This window comes from Macaca thibetana, chromosome 4 (assembly GCF_024542745.1).
Source record: "Macaca thibetana thibetana isolate TM-01 chromosome 4, ASM2454274v1, whole genome shotgun sequence".
Lineage (NCBI taxonomy): Eukaryota > Metazoa > Chordata > Mammalia > Primates > Cercopithecidae > Macaca > Macaca thibetana.
Genome location: NC_065581.1, coordinates 32,793,438 through 32,816,202, shown reverse-complemented (window position 1 = coordinate 32,816,202; position 22,765 = coordinate 32,793,438). Strand labels below are relative to the sequence as shown.

The window sequence follows — 22,765 nt, the reverse complement described above, 5'->3', positions numbered from 1 at the left end:
GAATTATGGAGTTGGCAATGCTGCAATCCCTCCTGAGGGCTGTCTCACCTCAGTTTGCTGAGGAGAGAAATGGGAAGTTATAGCCTCCTTTTCCGCAGCTTTGTGATCCTACTTGTCCATTTGGGAATAATAAGAAAAGTCCCACTCGACATTCTGCCCCTCATCCAAGCATATACTCTGTATTCAAAAGCAATTAAATGGCGGGCGCGGTGGCTCAAGCCTGTAATCCCAGCACTTTGGGAGGCCGAGACGGGCGGATCACAAGGTCAGGAGATCGAGACCATCCTGGCTAACACGGCGAAACCCCGTCTCTACTAAAAACACAAAAAATTAGCCGGGCGAGGTGGCGGCGCCTGTGGTCCCAGCTACTCGGGAGGCTGAGGCAGGAGAATGGCGGGAACCCGGGAGGCGGAGCTTGCAGTGAGCTGAGATCTGGCCACTGCACTCCAGCCTGGGCGACAGAGCGAGACTCCGTCTCAAAAAAAAAAAAAAAAAAAAAAAAAAAAGCAATTAAATAATTGAGTCTGAAGATTTAGGGAGAGATTGGGTGGGAAATAAATTAGACAGTAATCAGCATATAGATAATATTTAAGAATACTGGACTAAATTAGATAACCAAAGATGTATGTAAAAATGAAGGGGTAAGGATTAATCCGTTTTAGAAGTTTAGAATAAGGGAAAAATCTAACTAAGCATATAGAAAAGGGGTGAACAGGGAGAAAGGAGAACTAGTAAAGGTGGGGTCTCATAGAACTCAAGAGAAGATGTATTTCAATATGGAAAGAATAAACAACAGCATCAAAAACAGCCAAGCATTAAATTTTTGGAGTAAGAATTGATAATGATTTTTGCAAAGATATCTGAGGAAAATTTCCCTGCCCATTTAAGGATTTTAGTGGCTTGAAGTTGCTATTTCCTTGATGTCTTGCTTTCACATGACCCATCATTATCTCAATTTTTAAATAATTATATGGTGTATTAGTCCATTCTTAGGCTGCTATGAAGAAATATCTGAGACTGGGTAATTTATTAAGAAAAGAGGCCTAATTGACTCACAGTTCCACATGGCTGGGGAGACCTCAGGAAACTCACAATCATGGTGGAAGGCACCTCTCCACAGGGCGGCAGGAGAGAGAATGAGTGCAAGCAGGGAAAATGCCAGACTCTTATAAAACCATCAGATTTCGTGAGACTCACTCATTATCATGGGAACAGCATGAAGGAAGCCACCCCAGTGATTCAATTACCTCCACCTGGTCCCACCCTTGACATGTGGGGTTTATGGGGATTACAATTCAAGGTGAGATTTGGGTGATGACACAGAGCCAACTCACATCATATGGAAAAAACAAAACTTTACTATTTAATTAAAAAATAAAGAGCAGAGGGGAAAGTTTCTCAGTAGTTTAAAATGCAGCATTATGAGGGAAATGACAAATTGAAAAACAATTTGAACAAGCAAGTAAAGAAAAAGATAATTTTCTCTCTTTTATTCACCAGCTGGATCCATTCCACTTGCCATCAGTAAGTCCATATTTTCACAACTGTGGGGTCCTAAAATCTCTCCTTTCCCTGTAAGTGTTAAGATTTCTGTGGTTGGGGTGCATACTTTTCTAACACTTTAACCTTTCCGTCATCAAAATTCCATGAAGTTATTAGTGATTTTTTGAAAGTTCACATTCTGCTGATTCATATTAAAAGTAAATGAATACGAAAGGGAAAGTTTTCCCTATTGTTTTAATGACCTACCAAGAAGAAACTCTCTACATAGAAAGGAAAATATCATGGAAGAAAAAATGGTTCCTAAGATACCTCTTTGTTTTTCAGCTGGTCCATCTTCAACACCAACACCCCGCCGTAAGTTCAGTTTCTTTTTCTACTGTTTTCTGTTGTTGTTCTTGTTCTATACAAAGCTTAGAGACCTGTCCCTATACTGCTCACTTCTTTTTTTTTTTTTTTTTTTTTTTTTTTGAGACGGAATCTCCCTCTGTTGCCCAGCCTGGAGTGCAGTGGCACGATCTCCACTCACTGCAAGCTTCACCCCTGGGGTTCATGCCATTCTCCTGCCTCAGCCTCCCGAGTAGCTGGGACTACAGGGGCCTGCCACCACGCCTGGCTAATATTTTGTATTTTTAGTACAGACGGGGTTTCACAGTGTTCGCCAGGATGGTCTCAATCTCTTGACCTCGTGATCCGCCCGTCTCGGCCTCCCAAAGTGCTAGGATTACAGGTGTGAGCCACCGCGCCCGGCCCACCCTGCTCATTTGCCTCTGTGTGCAGCTACCTGACTCAAAGCTCCAGTTTCCTCTGCCCTCTGCTTATCTAGTTTCTCTCTGAGAAGGAAGCTTACATTTAGGTGATTTCAAACACATATTTACTTTGCACCTCCTATACAATTATATAGGTGCTTTAATTACATTATCCCATTTAATCTTTAGAATCACTCCACTAACCGCTTTGTAAGAGATAAGAAACTGACCCAAATACTTACCCAAGAATGCATGGTCATAAAGAATTGCAGCTGTTAACAGAGAATTAGCCATTGTCACCCAGAGCTGTGTGACTACCAAGACTCTCCCCTACACAAATATCTCTCCCTAGAAGGAAACTTGTTCCTTTCAAACAAATCTTCACTGATACCTCATTGTTTTAGGTCAGCTGGCAGCACCTATAAGTAAGTACTATGTGTCTTTTTCTACTTGGTTCTCTTTGGTCCCCTTCACTTCACTTCCGTCAAAGTGATTTGCGGTTCCCATTCTTCCCTTGCTTCCTTATTACCCTACATGGTCTATATTACAGAGAATCTTCTTAAATACTAATTAAAAGAGGACTAAGCTAGGATTCATCAATAGTAAACTGAACAATATTATGAAATAACAGGTAGGCAGAATTATTGAGAGATGAAATCCATAATGAAGTTTAAATGGAGAGAGGCTTTCAGTGTTCTCTCAAACATTATAACGCTATTCAAAGAAAACAGAAAAATACAGCAGTCTTTACCTGAGACTAGACCCAAAGCTGTCAGGTCCAGTAAATGAAGAGGGCCTTTAAGGAAACCCTACCTTTGACTTCGTTACATCATCACTGCTTAATATTACATCTAGTTTTGCATTGTAAAACTAATCTAAAACTAATCTATAGGGTGGTTTGGAATGCTTCCTTCTTTGCCCACACAAGTCCTCCCCTCACAGACTCCAACAAAATATGTTAGATAGTAGTATGTTTTTCCATTTAAGAAAAATTAAATGGATTTCTTTTTGCTTATTTTTTAGTAATCTCGCGGAGAACTGCAAGTAAGTTCTTTATTTTTCGGCTGGTCATATGTGGAGATTTATCTTATATGTTTCTAATTCTAAGTATCTAAAAGATTGAGACTCATCTAAATATCCAAAAGATTGAGACTCATATTTCTCATATTCATTTGCTTCTACATTACCCAAAGTCCTCCAGATTACGACTGCAAGACAACCTTTTTGATTCATAACTGTAATATTTCCCATTATTTTAGTTGTTTTGTTTTGAGACAGAGTCTCACCTGTCACCCAGGCTGGAGTGCAGTGGTACCATCTCGGCTCACTGCAACCTTCACCTGCTGGGTCCAAGTGATTCTCCTGCCTGAGCCTCCCAAGTGGCTGGCAACACAGGTGCAAGCCACCATGCCCCGCTAATTATTGCATTTTTAGTAGAGACAGGGTTTCCTCATTTGGCCAGGCTGTTCTCGAACTCCTGACCTCAAGTGATCTGCCCACCTCAGCATCCCAAAGTGCTGGGTTTACAGGTATGAGCCACCACGCCCAGCTCCATTATTTTAGTTCTAAACTCAACCTCCAAGGTAACACATACCAACAGTGACTCAATATTTAAACCAGATCAAGCACTGACAATGATGATATTTAATACAGAATTCGTGAAACCGTCTTTCACACTATGTCCTAGTCTTCCAAAATGCAAATCTGGTTCACATATCTCAGTTACAAATGATTTAAGCAAACTCAATACCAGCTGAGATTCCTCAGCCTCAAATTAAATCACATTAATATTAAAACCCAAAGTTCCTGTCAAGGTTAAAAACACAGATACCAAAAGAGCCCAGGCAGGTCGGTAAATGAGCGAGATGAGGTGAGTCTCCTGGGAACTGTGTAAAACTGGGAGGACACACATAGTCTGAAGAAGGTAGCTGCTGCCCTGCTCCAGCCAACCTCTTCATGCAAGAATTCACATCTAGAGTTGTCAAAGCATCTCACTTAATCCAGAGAGTAGGTAAAATTTTCCAATTTTTAAACATGAAAGACATCTATGTTATTCTAACAGATTGCAAACATGCTTATATATCCTCCTCCAGTTCCTTCTAAATACACTCTAGATATAGTTTTCATAACAACATTTTACTAATCTCAATAACGTTAGGACAAAGACATTGGTATTTGAGTGAAGAGATTTGGAACTGTCAGCAAAGAATTATTAGTGAGTGTTTCTCCAAAATCCCCATCCACACACCTTTCTGAAGCCTGAGCAAACAGGCTGATCAGCCAAGTATTCTCACTGCACAGATGAAAACACATACTCAGTGGTTGAGACCCAGGAATGAAGCTGGAAATTCCAGATGTCTATGTTTGCACATGGGCCCTATAATTGGGAACAGAGACCAAGGCCCACCAAAGTTCAGGAGAAGGGATTATTGGTCTCACAGCTAGAAATTACAAGCCAGAATCCAAATTAAACGCATAGTGTCCTTTTCAGAGGAGTCATCAAAGAGGATGGGCAGGGAAATAATGTAAAAATCCAAGACCCAAGGGGTAGGGAGAAAGAAAAAAGGAATGCCAAAGTAACTAAGGGTTATAACACCTCTTTTGGGGCTGGCTAAGTCTTGGCTAGAAATAGTTTTAAATGAAAAATACACAACCATACCTACGCATAAAGAAGGAGGGTAAGAGTGATGTCCAAGGAGCAGAAATTGAATATAGGAACACATATAAAGAAAGGAAAGCTAAAGTTAAGCTCTTGGGAGGAATGGTGAGGGGATAAGGAAACAGAGGTAGCAGCTCAGGAGCAAAGGGAGGGTTTCAACACCTGCTCCAGGATGGTGGACAAAGCCTCAAGACACAACATGTAGAAAACTGGAATTATATCACTCGGAGTAAAGCCAGGAGCAGAAAATACACTACCTCCCCATGAAGAGAAGTCAAAATACCCCAAGCATGAAAACAGAGCCACCCACACAGGTCCAGAGTTAGATCTGTCCAGGGTGCAGAGCCCTGCTGGAGGTGTGCTACCCATGCAGTGTACATAATATTCCGAGTCAATACAACTGAGATCTGGTTCAGTGACAGTGTACCCAGGAAGTTAGGATGATAGCCAGCAAGAAGAGATCCACAATCCAGGGTATTTATATCATAGAATATCCATGAAAGCTAGCCCCCAAGGAATAAGTAACCACTAAAAGTTATGAAATCTATGAGGAAATCCAGCACCATGTGAGTGATACCTCACAAGCCCCCAACAAATTGGAGAATTCCAGCCCAGAGAAATAGAACTAGAGCAATCTGAAGAAGACTAAAATAGGAAACCTAACAGCATTGAACAAGTCAAACACTAAAAGAAAAAAAAGAAAAAGTCTTCAAAGATATTAATGCATTTAATAAATATATGTATTCAACAAATATATATTGGCCTATTCTAGGCCAGGCATTATCCTAAGCACTGGAAATATAGCCACGAGCAAGACAAAGTTCTTGCACTTAAGGAGTTTATATGTTGAGATAAAACAGGCAAATAACGGCAAGTAAACATACAGTAAATGTCAGGCAGATAAATTCATGGAGAAAAATAAGAAGAGTAACAGACTAAAGAAAGATGGTATAGAAGAGGGACTGTGCTTCAGGCAAAAGGAACAAGTACAACATGCACAGGCCTGCTATGGGGATGCAAAACAGCCAGCCAGGCTAGAAAGAAGGAGGCAGCAGGAGGTAGGGCCAGAGTGACAAGAGCCAGATTATGTCAGGCCCTGCAGTCCTTAATCAAAATTGCAGATTTCATTCTAGGTGTCATGACAAGCAACTGAAGGGCTGGAACAGGGTAATGATAGGGTCTACTTTATAATTTTAAAAGATCATTCTGTTATTGTGGAGGATTAACTGGGGTGAGAGTGAGGGCTCAAGAGAGGAAGCAGGAAGACCAGTTAAGAGGCCTGAAACTAAAGGTGAGTGTGGCAAGGAGAAGAGTGACCAGAGTGGAAGTGGGAAGAAAGTCTTCAGATTTTATTTATTTGGCGGGAAAAGGAAACAGGGCCTGCTGTTCAGCTGAATGTGATTTTAAGGGAAAAAGAAGACACCAAGGGTTACTCCTAGATTTGGGGTCTAAGTAACTTGACGAATGAGACTATTTATTGATTTCGGTAGCGTGGAACAAGAGCAGATTTATAGAATGCTATTGTGAGTTCAGCCTCGCATATGTTAGGTTCTAGATGCCTGGGACATTTAGGACTAATACCTTAGCAGGCTTCAAGCATGTTCTCTGCTATATATCTCCTTCCTGTCACTTACTGATGTCTTAGAACCCATAATTTTCTAGTTACGCTAAATTATTTAAAATGCTCAAGTCACCCCCTTTAAAACCCTATCCTCTCCTAATGGCCAGTCTCAGGCACACTGATTCAGAATAGGGAGGAGAAATACAACATTCTTCCCCTTCCTGCCCACTCTCCTTGTTGCTGTAATTCCCACTGTTCTTATAATTACCACTGTTGAGGCTGAGAGGATGGATTTGGGGCATGCAATCTCCTTCCTCTGTTAGTTGTAGGTTCTTTCCTCTGAGAACCTCAGACTGACTGTCCTTTGATGTCATCTAGAGCAGACAGCCAAATGTCTTGCAGAATACATATTTGAGTTCTCTGGAGGAACCTACAAGAACTCGACCAGCTCTGAGGTTCCACTGCATAGTCCCTGATGTGGGAGTACTGACTCTAGTCTTGCCTATTGCAGAGCCCCTCAGCTCCCTCTCCAGCAATATACTTCATAGCCCGTACTGCAGAGATGCCCTTACCAAGTAGGCCACCCACTTGAGTGACATACTAGCAAAAAGGCTCAAGCCAGGATGTATTTTGCACTGCCCAGTGAACCCTCAGGAAGCTCAAGCATCCTTGTCACAGAACAAGGACACTCTGCACTGCTGTCTCTCTCCAATTTTATTTTCCTTCTATTCAGATAGGCACAAAACAAATCAACAAATCCACTATTCCACCAGGAGATGGGTTGCCACACATCCTTTCTCACAGATACCCCCAATCACTGTAAGCAAATCTCAAAGTGCTTCCCATTTGCCTTCAGAAAAAGAAAGCACAATTCCTTCCTCCCCTACAACATCATTCCTGTGTTAACTACTCACAACTCCAAAGACTCTTAAATCTCCTACCCTTTACAGTTGTTTGCTTACGTTGGCTTGGAAAAAGGGTGACACTTGAGATAGGAGAGCTAATTTGGCCATCATCTGTAAAGGCCGGTGAGCAGCACCTCTGCAGTGCACAGCCTCAGGAATCCTTTCCCTTTGAATTATGGAGTTGGCAATGCTACAATCCCTCCTGAGGGCTTGTCTCACCCCAGTTTGCTGAGGAGGGGAATGGGAAGTTATAGCCTCTTTTTCCTCAGCTTTGTGATCCTACTTGTCAATTTGGGGGTAACAAGAAAAATCCCACTAAACATTCTGTTCCCCATCCAAGCATATACTCTATATTAAAAGGCAATTAAATATTTGAGTCTGAAGATTTAGGGAGAGATTGGGTAGGAAATAAATTAGACAGTAACCAGCATGTAGATAACATTTAAGACCATTGGACTAAATTAGATAACCAAAGGTATATGTGAAAATGAAGGGGTAAGGATTAATCAGTTTTAGAAGTTTAGAATAAGAGAAAAATCTAACTGAGCATATAGAGAAGTTGTGAGCAGGGAGATAGAAGGAGAACCAGCAAAGGAGGGGGAGTCTCACGGCACTCAAGAGAAGATAGTATTTCAATATGGAAAGAATGAACAGTATCAAAAACAGCTAAGCAATAAATTTTTGGAGTAAGAACTGACAAGGAATTTTGCAAAGTGAACGTCATGAGTAACCTTGATAACATAGGAGGGAAGAAATGCCTAAATGGAGGAGGTGAAGGAGATAGTAAAATTTTAAACAGTAAGGCAGCTGATATGGCATATGGCAGCTAGTATAGCATGAAAAGGCCATGAAAGGCTGGAGTTCTGCTAGGTTGTGGTTTACCTATTGGGGGATAAAAGAAAGACTATCCTTTCTAAAAAGATAAAAAAAGAAATGTATATATATATTATATATATATAAAATATATATGTATTTGAGAGATAGTTTGAAGAAAGAACAGGCAGATTTTAAAAAGAACCAAGCTGAAATCTTGAAAATAAAAAAGCTATTAAAATTGAAACAATTGTTAGATAATATATAAATACTAATATATTATTAATCACAGTTTTAAAAAGTAAACTGGAAAACAGAACTAAAGAAATCTCAGTTCAAAATAGTACATGGAAGATATTGAAAATCTCAGTTCAAAATAGTACACAGAAGATGTTAAAAATATGAAAAAGAGGTGTAAATAGAATAAGATCAAGTGTAATAGGAATTTGATAAGAGAGAATTAAAAGAATAAATGTCAGGTAATATTTTTAAACATAATAATTAATAATATTCCAGAAGAAAAGAGACATAAGTCCTCAAATCAAAATGGTCCACTGAAAGCTGAAATTAGATAACTTTAAAACACACAGACAGATATACACACATACACATGCACACACACACTTACATGGGCCAAAACTCAGTGTAGTAAACGGACAAACAGACATTAAAAAGCAAATCATAAAGACAACCAGAGAAGCAGATCACCTGCAAAAAATCATGTTAACACTAGACATCTCATTAGTAATAATAAGTGCCAGAATACAACAGAACAAGAATGAGATCCAAACAAGAATGAGACCCTATCGTTTGCAACAACCTGGATGGAAATGAAGGTCATTATGTTAAATGAAATAAGTCAGGCATAGAAAGACAAACTTCACATGTCCATACACATCTGTGGGAACTAAAAATTAAAACATTGAACTTATGGAAATAGAGAGTAGAATGATGGTTACCAGAGCCTGGGGAGGGTAGTCAGGAGAGAGGAAAATTGAGAATGGTTAATAGGTACAAAAATAGTTAGATAGAATGGATAAGATCTAATATTTGATAGCACAACAGGGTGATTATAGTCAAAAGAAATTTATTGTACATTTTAAAACAACTAAAAGAATATAATTGCAATGTTTGTAACACAAAGAAATGATAAATGCTTAAGGCGATATTCAATTAACCCTGATGTGATTACTACAAATTATTACACATTGTATGAATGTACCAAAATATTTCATGTATCCACTTGCACCTACTATGTACCCATAAAAATTAAAAATAAAAAAAATTTTTAAATAATACAACAGAACAATATCATCAGAAGACCAAAGGAAAATTACTATAAACTCATATGATAACAATCAGCCAAATTATCATTTATGAGTAAGAATGAAATGAAGTCATTTTCATATATTCAAGAGCGTAGAAACTCATTAAACACAGGTCCCCAGTGAAAGAATTATCAAAGGGACATACTTCAGGGAGTTTACTTTTGAGTAAAAACTCAAAAAGAAGTTAGAACCAAGAAACATATGTAAGAAAACAAATCAACAAAACCTGATAGTAAATTAAAATGTTGACTATAAAGAAGAAAAAGAGAAGGAAGAGAAGGAGAAGGAAAAGAAGCAGAAAGAGGCTGAGCACAGTGGCTCATGCCTACAAGCCCTGCACTTTGGGAGGCCAAGGCAGGTGGATTGCTTGAGCACGGGAGTTGGAGACCAAGCTGGGCACCATGGCGAAATCCTGTCTCTACAAAAAATACAAACATCAGCTGAGTGTGGTGGTGCATGCCTGTAGTCCCAGCTACTCAGTAGGCTGAGGTGGGAGGATTGCTCGAGCCTGGGAGGTCAAAGCGGCAGTGAGCCGTGATCATGCCACTGCACTCCAGTCTAGGGGCAAGACCCTGTCTGAAAAAAAAAAAAAAAAAATGCAGGAAGAAAAGAAAGGGAAGGAGAGAGTGAAGGAGAAATATATTAGTGTGCTTTAAAATGAGTAGACCTAAAGCTTTAGGAAAAAAAAACCTTAGAGACAAGGCTAATGATTATGAACTAAGATTATTTGACAAAAGGTCAGATGTACTGATTAACTTTTCATCTTATTAAATATATACATTTGAATATTTAGGGCAAAAATAAAAGACAACTATTAATATAATAGAAATGTGACATACACCTTCTGAACCCATAGGGAAAATAAAAATAAGAAAGAATACTATATTAATCCACAAGAAAGCAAGAAAAAAGAAAAAGAGAAAGCAAATGCAAATTTTTTTAAAATGAGGGTCAAAAAAGTCTAAATATGTCGCTTAACACAGTATTACACAATAGTAGATTAAACTCATAGATTAAAAGCTAGAAACTCTCAGATGTAATTAAAAGAGTTAAACTTTTTAAATTTTTTTATTTTCCTGTAAAAAAAATAAGAAAAATAGCTAAACTCTATTAAGAAATATACCTAAAATAAGGTGACACACAGAAAAATTTAATGAAGGAATTTTAAAACATACCAGGCAATTGGCTGGGCGCAGTGGCTCACACCTGTAATTCCAGCACTTTGGGAGACCAATGCAGGTAGATCACTTGAGGTCAGAAGTTCAAGACCAGCCTGGCCAACATGGTGAAACCCCTCTCTACTAAAAATACAAAATTAGCCAGGCGTGGTGGCACATGCCTGGCATCCCAGCTACTTGGGAGGCTGAAGCCGAAGAGTCACTTGAACCTAGGAGGCAGAGGTTGCAGTGAGCCGAGATTGCACCATTGCACTCCAGCCTGAGTGACAAGAGCGAAATTCTGTCTCAAAAAAAAAAAAAAAAAAAGGCAATTAACAACAAAACAAAACTTGATATAATTGTGCAAATATCAGATAAAATATAAGTGAAAGCTGTGAGCTTATAGCATAGCTTTCTAAATACATAAAACAAAAACTGACAAAATAACAAAGATACCTGTAACTAAAGAAAGATATTTCAATAACATTTCTCTCATAAAATAAATAAATAAAACACAAAAATTAGTAAGGCTAGAGAGGCTTTGACATATTTTAGAAAGCTTTATCTAGTGATGTACACTGAATATTCCACCAAGCAAGCACAGATGGAAAAGTTATTAACTTGACCACCAATTCCTTCAACTAGAGCAAGCCTCAACTAATTTCAAAGTACACTTCAACATAACAGAAATCACATTTTCTGAGCGCAAGGCAACAAAAGAGAAATAAATAACAAAAAATATTAACATATACATATTTAGAAACAAAAAAGCATACATCCAAGTAATCCACAGGTTACAAACAAAATTGTGAGAGAAATTACCAAATATAGAGAAATAAGTGAATATAAAATCATTACTTAAAGCACTTAGGATATAGCCAAAATATCATTTAGAGAGAAATTATTAGGGTAAATGGTTTTAATAGAAACTATTCATTAATAAAGATAGATGAACTAAACATGAGCTCAAGATGATTGAGAAAAATCTCAAAAGTAGGAAACAATAATAAAAAGTCCTACTTTTATTAGGCAAAAATTAATGAAATTAAAAGTATTTAAAAATAATCAACAAAACAATTTTGATTTTTTTAAACAAAATTAAATAAAGAAAAGAAAAAGCACTAACAATACAAGGAACAAAATAGAAATGTAGGGAGACAGCAAAATTTCCTCAAAATCATAAGAAAATGCACTAAAAAAATGCAGATACTACAAAATGAACACTTTGTTAGCCTAGCCAAATCATCCATTTTGCCTGAGCATTTGACACTACTCATGACAGTCAGAAAAACCTTGTATCATGAGATAAATTGAAGATGGCAGCAGGTGAAAAAGAAGGAAAGAAAACCAGAAGGAAGGCAGAGAGAGAAGGAGGGAGAGGAGGAGGGAGGGACAGACAACAAGCCTTATATGTTCTTAAATTTAATAATAGCTCCATTTAGCACTGGAACCTAAAATAAAGGCTTAAGTTCATATGCTTTACATTGCTGGCTTCCTAATGGAAACAATTTTAGTGCTGATTTTTACAATATTGATACATATAAATCTAAGTAACCAAACCCAGGTCTGACTACTTGCGGCTGAAAAGCCAGACATGAGAGACAAGGGTTGTTGGGATGAAAAGCAGATTGAATTGGAAAGTCAGCAAACAGAGAAGATGGAGAACCAGCATTCTAAAGTACCATCCTTCTAATGTCTTTCAGGCTGGCTGGAGGGTTTCTATGGGAGGCGGGATATGGGGAAACTATGCGCAGGAGTTAAAATCAAGAGATGACTGAGGAACACAGAGATCTGAGTGCCAGCAAGAGTCACAGGAGGTTGGGAATGTCTTTGTCCTTGGTCAGGTCACAATGCTCCCATAAATCTTTAGCAAAACATAATTAATGTTTACATAATTCCCCCTTAGTCGCACAGTTAGTTTCAAAAATTACATGATTGCTGTTTCTGCATTTTATCTCAGTGTTCTAAAATTGTCCCAGCCTACATGCAGGAATGGGTAAAGGTCCCTTAAACAAAAAAAGAGTTCATGTTAGTTATTTTGCTGTTTCACTGTCATACAAATGTGTTGTGACCCTTGCCAATATATAATCATGATGGAGAATTATTTTTCCACCAATGAGAATAATCAGCAAACTAACTTTATAGATTATGCCCCTTAAACTCCTGCTATGTCTCTGATTAAGTGAGCCAGTTCTTCTGAAGACAGGACTAGCTTGCAAGCACTGCAACTTAAAAAAGAAAAAAATGTTTCTCAGTTCCAATTTGCCTCCAGTTTTTATTGACAATACAGATCTTTAAAAAAACATATGACCTGGCCAGGCGCCGTGGCTTATGCCTGTAATCCCAGCACTTTGGAAGGCCGAGGCAGGCAGATCACCTGAGGTCAGGAGTTTGAGACCAGCCTGGCCAACATGGCAAAATCCTGTCTCTACTAAAAATACAAAAATTAGCTGGATGGCACACACCTGTAATCCCAGCTATTTGGGAGGCTGAGGTAGGAGAATCGGACTGCTTTTCTTCATGGCCCAATAACAAGATGCAGATGAACTGGGAAAGAAGACAGTTTTTATTTATGTAACTGGGTACAGAGAGAAGGCCTAGAAATTTTTGCCAGACCAACTCAAAATTACAACATTTTCCAGAGCTGATATACCTTCTAAGCTATATGTCTACGTGTAAGTGTGCATTCGTCTAAAGACATAAGTGATTAACTTCTTCTAATCTATGACTGAGAAGTGAGTCCTGAAGACCTTCCTCTGGAGCTTCAGTAAATTTACTTAATCTAAATGGGTCCAGGTGCTGGGGTGATTACCCTTATCTTGTCTCCTGCTAAATCATGGAGGTTTATGGAGTTCCTTCAGACCCCCAATAAACTTGTTTGTGGAGGCCTCGGGATTTTCTTCAGACCCCCCAATAAACTTGTTTTAATCCTAAACGGGTCCTGTTAAGAATTCCTTCGTAATCTTGTCATGCTTCAAGGCCCAGGAAAGGCCTAGGCAAACTCTTGGTGGGTTTGTTACATTCCAGCCTGGCTCTATCAGCTTTTAATATTTAACTTAACCCCTCAGTCAGTGTTGAAACTGTTGTTCCGGAGGCCTGTGTCAGTGAGACCTGCCCTGCCACAGTAAGGCAAGGAATAAGTAAACTTAGTAATGGAAATCTAGAAGAAGAATATAATGAACCGTGAAGAATAGAACAGATATTTTGAGACTAAAGACTGAAATAGGAAAAAAAGTAAAAGAAGCAAAACTTAAAATAAGTATTACTAACTCTAGAAGAGTTTTAAATTCTCATAAAAACTGAAAAGAAAAAGAAAAGGTGCTAAACTCAACTACATTTTCGCGCTCTAAAGATATTCACCATGAAAGATGTAGGACTATAGAAGAGGATCGGAAAATGTAAGCTCTTAGGATTTCTTGTTTGTCATTATAACATCCTTGCTCTGCCCTATTCTAATACCTCTGGGAAATGTGCTAGTAAGAACCTTTGTCTCCATGTCCAAAGAAAATCACATTATTTTTTGTTGGTATTTTAGCAAAGGGTGTGTCTTAGTCCGTTCAGGCTGCCATAACAGAATACAATAAACTGATAAACAACAAACATTTATTTCTCACTGTCTAGAGGCTGGGAGTTCTAAGATCAAAGTGCTAGCTGATTTTGTTCCTGGTGAGGGAGGTTTTCCTGGCCTACAGACGTTGCCTTGTTGTGTCCTCACATGTCAGAAACAACCTCTCTCATGTCTCTTCTTATAAGGGCGCTACTCCCAATCATGAGGACGCTACCTTCATAACCTAATTACCTCCCAAAGGCGCCACCTCAAATGCCATCACATTAGAGATTAGGGCTTCAACATACAGATTTGAGGGGGACATAAACATTCAGTCATAGCAAGATGTAAGCCTAACATATAAATTCCTTTTCTCTTAATTCTACTGCTTTTCAGTATCCTAAAATATCTGAAGGGTTTCTTCTAACATATATTATTTCCCAAGTCAGCTTTAACATTCTAATTAAATTTGAGATTATCAGAAAGAAAAAGTATAGAAAAATTATCATTACAAATATTTTTAAATATAATTACAAATAAACTTTCTGTACTGTAAAAAAAAAAATACAGTGAGCTGGTATAATGGTAGAGATTTGAAAGGAAGAGAAAATAAAAAAAAAAAAAAAGACGATGAAGAGATAATGAAAATTAGTAACCTTTAACTATTAACCAGTCTCCTGAAAGAATGTGACCCAGATTAAGAATGTTTAAAAAAATATTTTATTTCATTAGGAAAAAGTGGCCTTCACTCACATAACACATCATACGGGCCATTCAAAATGGCCTGGATATTTAAGTAATTAAAGTGGAGTTAAAATTGGCTTAATAAGAGATAGCATATTCCTAGAAGATTTAATGTTTCCCAAAGGTCTATTTTCTGGTGTTCCAAGTGGATTTTCAATAGGAACTCAGTACATAATTTTTTTTAAAGTAATTTATTTTATTTTTAGCAAATGGTCCAATAGCAACCAGTAAGCTCCTACTGTCTTTCTCAGTCTCCTCTGGTCTCTGGTAGCATCTCGATTCCTTTATTTGTACTGACACTTTTTTGTTTTTGGTTTCTATTTTGGTTTAGTTTGGGTCCTTCTTTCTTTCTTTTGTTCGTTCGCTTGTTCTTTCTTCTTCCTTTCTTTCTGTCTTTTAAATAAATAAAAGGCCCACAGAAACAAGAAACCACATAGAAAGGACCAAAAACAAGTTGTTCTTCTGGTTAGAGAGTTAAGTTGCAAAAGAGAAGCAAGAAATAATGCTGGCAAAATATGCTGGGAAGACCACCGGAAAAATACACTAAGAAGTTTATATCACAATCTGAAGTCACAGGGGTCACAAAACAAAACTCCAAAAGATAAAAGGTAGAAATAATAAAAATGAGAAGACGTAGCAAATGGGAGCCGAAGAAGGGACAGACTGCAAAATGCAAACAAAGAAAACACTAAAATAGAATTCAAGATAAAAAGGAAAGATTGATCTTCGTCTTTTCCTCCATAAAGTTTATTATATCTAAACTTGGACCACTACTGCTGCAGAGATTAAGCCTTTTTTGACTTCCCTTCCTTGAAAGAATTGGGACTTGCCTCTCATAACAATCAGGCAAATCACATGAATTTATTTTGTGTAGGTCTAAATACACCAATTTTTTTAAAAGATTACCAAAGTACATTAAAAACATGACCTAACTATATCCTATCTACAAGAAAGTCACTTCAAATTTAACAATAAAAGTTAAAAAAAAATGAAAAATAAATGCCATGAAACATTAATTTTTTCAAAGAAAAATGGCAGAAGTGGCTACATTAATATCAGGTAAAGTGGACCTGAATGCAAAGAAATTTACCAGGGATGAAAGAGGGACATTATATCATGATAAAAATACCAATGCATCAAGAAGACATAGAAATCCTATATATGTATGCACCAAACAACAGTGCTTCGAAACACACTGGAAAAAAAAACACCTACTAGAACTGAAGAGAAACAGAAAACCCCACAACTACAGTTGGAAAGTTTAATGCCTCATTCTCAGCAATTGCTAGAACTACTAGATGGAACATGAAATAGGTGAGAGAATTAGCCAGGCAATATCTGAGGGGGAACTATTTCAATCAGAGAAGACAACAAGTAAACCACCCTAGGGTAGGAACATTTCCAGACTATTTGAGGAAAAGCAAGAAAGCAAGAACCATATAGCTGGAACAGAATGAAAAGTGACATAAAAGAAGCTATAAGAGAGATTTGGAGGGACAGATCTTCCAGGGCCACCTTTGAAAGTCAGTGTTGTGATTTTGACTTTTGTTAAATCAAGATGGGGAACCATTGGTGGATCTTAAGCCAGAGTCTTGCTGACACTTTAAAAGGGTCCCGCTAACTGCTCTACTAGGAATTGACTGGGAGGCAAGGGTGAAAGCAGAGAGCTCAATTAGAGAGACAACAGTAAGTTGGACCACAGTGAGAGTCATAAAGGTGGTAAAAAGTGTCAGGTTCTTATAACACACTAAGGGATCTGTTGTCTCATCATATTTCATTGTATTCTGCTAGAAGTCGTTATGGTACTCTAGAAGAAAGAACTAGGAAATTGGGAGTCGGAAAGAACTGTATTTCTGTTCAAAAATGTTACCATTAACCTATTTTCTTGTTTTGATTTTCAGGAATACCTCAAGTTCACACTAGTAAGTTTCTAATGTATTTTTAATACATTAGTTTCTTGTAGGGCTGGGGTGAGCAAATCTTTTCTATAAATATTTTTAATGTTTTGTGTTTGTTTTTGTTTGTTGGGTTTTTGTGGTTTTTTGGTTTGTTTGTTTTTGGTTTTGTTTTGTTTTGAGACAGGGTCTTGCTCTGTCACCTACCCTGGAGTGCGGTAGTGTGATCATAGCTCACTACAACCTCCTCTCCTGGGCTCAAGCAATTGTCCTGCCTCAGCCTCCTGAGTAGCGGGGACTACAGATGTGTACCACCATGCTTGGCTAACTTTTTTTTACTTTTTGTAGAAACTGAGTCTTGCTGTGTTGCCTAGGCTGGTCTCAAAGTCCTGGCCTCAAACAATCCTCCTGCCTTAGCCTCCTAAAGTGCTGGGATTACAGGCATAAGCCACCATGCCCAGCCAAATATTTTAAATTTTATAAGCCATAAAGTCTCTGTCACAACTACTCAACTCTGCTGTTGTAGCACAAAAACAGTCATAGACAATATATAAAAGAATGGCAATGGATATGTCCCAATAAAATACTATTTTAGACACTGAGATTTGAATTTCATACAATTTTCATGTGCCACAAAATATTATTATTATTATTATTATTATTTCAACTATTTAAATATGTAAAATCCATTCTTACCTCACAGGACATGCAAAAATAGCCAACATACTAGATTTATTCCATGGGCTATATTTTGCCAACTCCCACTCTATGGTTTAAATACCCTAACTCCACATATTTATCTCTGGTAAACAATCCTGGTATTATGCTTCTTACAATGTCATGCTTTCTTATTATTTTGTGCTTTTTTTTTTAAAGACAGAGTTTCACTCACCCAGGTTAGAGTGCCCTGGTGTGATCATGGCCCACTGCAGCCTTGACTTCCTAAGCAATCCTCCCACCTCAGCTTTCTGAGCAGCTGGGACTACAGGCACATGCCACCACACTCAGCTAATTATTTTCTATTTTTTTTGCAGAGACGGGGGTCTCACTATGTTGCCCAGGCTGGTCTTGAACTCCTAGGCTCAAGCCGTCCGCTTGCCTCACAGCCTTTCAAAGTGCTGGGATTACAGGCATGAGCCACTGTGCCAGCCTATTTTGTGCTTTCTATGTAGGTTTATCAAATAACATCAACAAAAAAGATATACCTATATTTCAGTACTTGGTAACAACTTTACCTTAAATATTTCACACCAGGCCAGGCATGGTGGCTTACACATGTAATCCCAGTACTTTGGGAAGCCAAGGCAGGTGGATCACTTGAGCGCAGGGTTCCAGACCAGCCTGGGCAACATGGTGAAACTCTGTCTCTACAAAAAAAATATTTAAAAATTAGCTGGGTGTGGTAGCATTCACCTGTAGTCCCAGCTACTCAGGAGGCTGAAACTGGAGGATCGCTTGAGCCCCGGAAGTGGAAGCTGCAGTGAGCCATGTTCGTGCCACTGCACTGTAGCCTGGAAGACTGAGACCCTGTCTCAAAGAAATATATTTTTTAAAAAACTCGTATCAAACACTGTCAAAAAATAATGTTAGCACACATCTTCTAAGCAAGACCATTATATGTCCTATATTTTATAAATTGTAATCTTGACATTCTAGACAAAATTGCTAATGGTCAATGATAAGTAAAGGTGATTTAAAGTAGCTTATCACAAGGTCTTTGTAAACTACACTAGGCAAAGAGAAGGGGGAGGGGAAATGAAGTTTCTTCACATTTAAATAAATGAAATTTAGTTGTTAATGACGCAGATGATCCCACTCAATGCAGAAGCTTAGGGACTGGGAAGACAGGAAAGCCCAGTACCTACTGATGTGTTTGCCTTTGTCTCTTTCAGTGGACAGTTCTGGAAAAATCAGTAAGTTTGGATCATTTCCTTGCCTTACCTATTTCTATGCCTAGGACCTTTACATTCTTTTTCCCAAATGTTCTACCTTAGAGCAGTCAAAATTTCTTCAATAAGTGATTTCCTCATATTTCAGTTTTAATTCTTCTTATCTATTTTCCTTTTGTAACAAAGTATAATGGCCTTGTGTTTGATTCTACTTATTTACTACCAAAGATTTTTGGTAGCATATATTCCCAGCTAATCTATCACAACAGAGCCTAGTTCCTCTGTGCTATAATCTGGCAACTAATAATTTTTAATAAAAAAGAAAATCCTCTAAGGTTGACAAAAAGAGTATGTGTCAGGATGAGAGGTGATTTTGGTAATTGACCAACAATACACATTTTTCAAACTGACCAGAACAGTGAGCAAAAAACTGTTTTGCAGAAGACATGTGAAAGACTTATGAAAGAACAAAGAAAGGAAGGAAATGCAATAGTTTGAATTTCAGTAGAATTGATATTACCTACCCAAGATTTCAAATCCCTATATTAACTAAATGGCATCCTAAAGACAATCCTCTGTGTGGAGTGGGATGTGGAGCATTGGCCAGCAACACTCCTGAGGATGAAACAGAGAGTTTTATGTTCCCTCCAAGTCCTGTTTCTAAATTCACCTAGGAAGGATACTATTGGAAGGTGGGTTCTTCTTGAGTTAGAAAATCCCCACTGATCTTTCTTTTGTGTTTTGTTTTTAGCACTGACTCCTGTGGGTAAGTTCCATATCTCTTCTCAACTCTGATATTTTACATTGCTTATTATAATTCTTTTGTGACCTGTCTGTTTCTACTCCCAAAATAGAGACCTGTGCTTCTAAGGCTAATTTGAATGTTCCTATCTTCCAGAAACTTCCAAGGTTTTTCTCCCCCCCTTTCTTTTTGAGACAGGATCTCTCTATGTTGCCCAGGTTGATCTTGAACTCCTGGGCTCAAGTGATCCTCCTGCCTCGGCCTCCCAAAGTGCTGGGATTGCAGGTGTGAGCAACTGTGCCAGGCCCCAAGTTTTTAAAGAACTACTTTTTAAGAGATTGCTGTAGAAGAGATGAAGTTCATATGAAAGGGTGCCACAATTTCTGTCCATCTTCTAGGCTGTGAAAAAGAATCTCCTCCCTGATTCTCAGCAAAACATAATGAAAGGAAGATTGGTTTCTGAATTCCATTAGTTCTTTGCTGGGAATTTAGAACTCTTTTTTAGTTATAGGTGAAGTCCCTCTGAATCATATTAATAGGGGAAAAAAAACTAGTTAAAAACAAAATCCCATCTACTTTCTATTGCCTTCTAAATAACTTTACCTTTGAAAGACAGTAGGTATTGAGTATTGACTATGTATTGTACACTGTGCTAGGCACTTACAAAAGTAGCATCTCTTATTCTTACCATATCCCTGCCTGGTAGCTATTATTATTCCCCATTTTACAGATTAGGAAACTAACTCAGATATTTACCCAAGGTTAAAGACTTGGTAAACATTGGTGTCAGGATTTAAACCCAAGATGTCCTATCTCCAAAATACACACCCTTCCCATACTAACACATTGCCTCCTACACTGAATCATAAATGCATTTTTTGTGATTAGTCATGAAACTTGATGGAATGTTTGTAAATACAAATATACATCTACAGAAAAGCTGGATAATTAAATGTACACAAAAGGATCCTTTTAAAAATAGAAGACCACATTTAAATCAATGTGTTTGACTTTTTTAACTGTTTTCTGGATTCAGATTTCTCTCTATTGGGATTATTTAATATATGGCTCAGCTCTTCAAGCAAGGAAACCATACAAAACAAAGCAAAATAATAACTTTTAATTCTGTAAATACATGATCAAAAGAAGCAAATAAGACTTAAACCTAGTGAGACACGTTTCAAGCATTTCAAACATTCCAAACATTGACACGAACACAAAATACGTCCTTATATTTAATCATGTTTAAGCCTCATTCTTCTTTCTCAGTTCACACTAGAAAGAGAGTGGGTTTGGAGGGAGAGGAAGGCAGAGAGATGAAGTTGAAAGGGGCAATTAATTTCTTTTTTTTTTTTTTTACAAATTTCATTCTTGTCACCCAGGCTGGAGTGCAATGGTGCGATCTTGGCTCACTGCAACCTCCGCCTCATGGGTTCAAGTGATTCCACTGCCTCAGTCTCCCAAGTAGCCGGGGTTACAGGCGTGTGTCACTATGCCTGGCTAATTTTGTATTTTTAATAGAGACAGGGTTTCACTGTGTTGGGCAGGCTGGTCTCGAACTCCTGACCTCAGGTGATCCACCCGCCTCGGCCTCCCAAAGTGATGGGATTACAGGCGCAAGCCACCGTGCCCAGCCGGGGAAATTAATTTCTTTTGACTCATGGTACAAGAAACAGTAGGCATTCAGAATAATCATAATGTGTCAACATCCCTCAAATGCTCTCCTCACATAGAAAAAGTGATAGGACTGTGATCTTGTGAGTTTCTCTTACCAAAAAAAAGAAAAAAAAAAAGGAAAACGTGAGCTCTGATGATTGATGTTATATGTCAACTTGACTCAGAAGAACCCTGACTAATACAAGGGCTCTGAGAAGGGATCACAGGCCAAGTTTCTTCCCAGAGGTAATAAATTTTTAATGAATACTAATTTTTTAAGTTGCCAGAGAAAAATCCATTTAATCTTTTTAAAAAATTTTTTGTAAAAGATACATTCTTATTGATATAATCTTTCAAACATATTCTTCCCAATTGATTTTTTTTTCTATTTCTTTTAAAAAATAGAGATGGGGGTCTCACTATGTTGCCCAGGCTGGCCTCGAACTCCCAGCCTCAAGTGATCCTCCCATTTCAGCCTCCCAAAGTGCTGGGATTACAGGTGTGAGCCACTGCATCTGGCCCCAATTGATATTTTTAGAAAAAAGAGGTTAAGGTTTAATTCAGTGTTCAAAGAAAGGTTTAAGACAGATTAAACCAACAAACATCATCATCCCAGCAAACTGAGTCTCTTATTTCTCACTTCCTCATTCAACTAATACGTATATGATATTTTAAAATGTAATTCATAGCCTGAGAACTATAATGATTCATCCCTCTGATACTGAAGAGATCTTTTACGGTCTAGATCCAATTGTGCTCTTCCTGCTAACCACTGGATTAAGAACCTAAGATTAGTTTCCTAATAAAGCCCACATTCTATTTTCTACATTAAGTATCATTTAGATAGAATTGTTAATGTGATAGCTATTTCATGATATTTTTTAGCTTTAACAAAAATTAATCCAATTTAAAAATTGTAATAATTACTTTTTAATCAGCTTGAATGTATTATGATGATCCCCAAAGTCTTGATTAAATCTTTGGATTGTATTAAAATTTTGTAGTATGGGCTACTGCCTGCAATAAATGTACTTGCAGCCAGGGCTTCCAAGTCTTTACATTATGAAGATTTACACTGTAAGTGTAGGATGATTATGAGGTCCAAGAGAAGGAAAACATGTATAAACTATCTTGAAATCTGGGAGAAGGAAGAAAAGAACTTAGAATGTGGTGGAATAATGATTTGTGGCTTACTTTTGCAATGCAAACTTGAAATAAAAGTGAACCTCACTTTATGGGATAGCTGGATTCCTCAAAAATAAATCCTGTAAATCTAATCTATGTTAATTAAATACAAGATTTAAAAGATGACAGCAAATATATTAAAATAAGGGTATGAAGATTCTATTAGAAGTAACTAGAGATATTTTTCAGTGTAGTGGGAGAAAGAACAATTTTTTTTTAATTCTGTGAAATTAGGAAAGGTGCAGCTAGAATAAACACTGGGTGCTTCAGGAAATCCTATAATACTTAATTTTGGTTTACAAAACCTACATAATTTAGAAGGTAAATTTAGGTTAAAATGAGTCATGAAGTAGTACACACAATAGCAAATAATCACCCCCAAGAGATAGTAAAACTAAAAATATTCATAACTTAAGAAAAATCAGCTTATGTGAG

The 22,765-nt window shown here is 37.7% G+C and overlaps 1 protein-coding gene across 1 annotated transcript in view; it reads left to right on the top strand.

Moving 5' to 3' along the window:
• The window catches only part of TSBP1 (testis expressed basic protein 1), a 77,267-nt gene that overhangs the window by 49,994 nt on the left and 4,508 nt on the right, over positions 1–22,765 (top strand). The window contains exons 19-21 of the mRNA XM_050786210.1: positions 16,865–16,885; positions 18,751–18,771; positions 19,499–19,513. Of these exons, the coding sequence (XP_050642167.1) occupies positions 16,865–16,885; positions 18,751–18,771; positions 19,499–19,513 (57 nt within the window). The remainder of the gene's footprint in view (positions 1–16,864; positions 16,886–18,750; positions 18,772–19,498; positions 19,514–22,765) is intronic.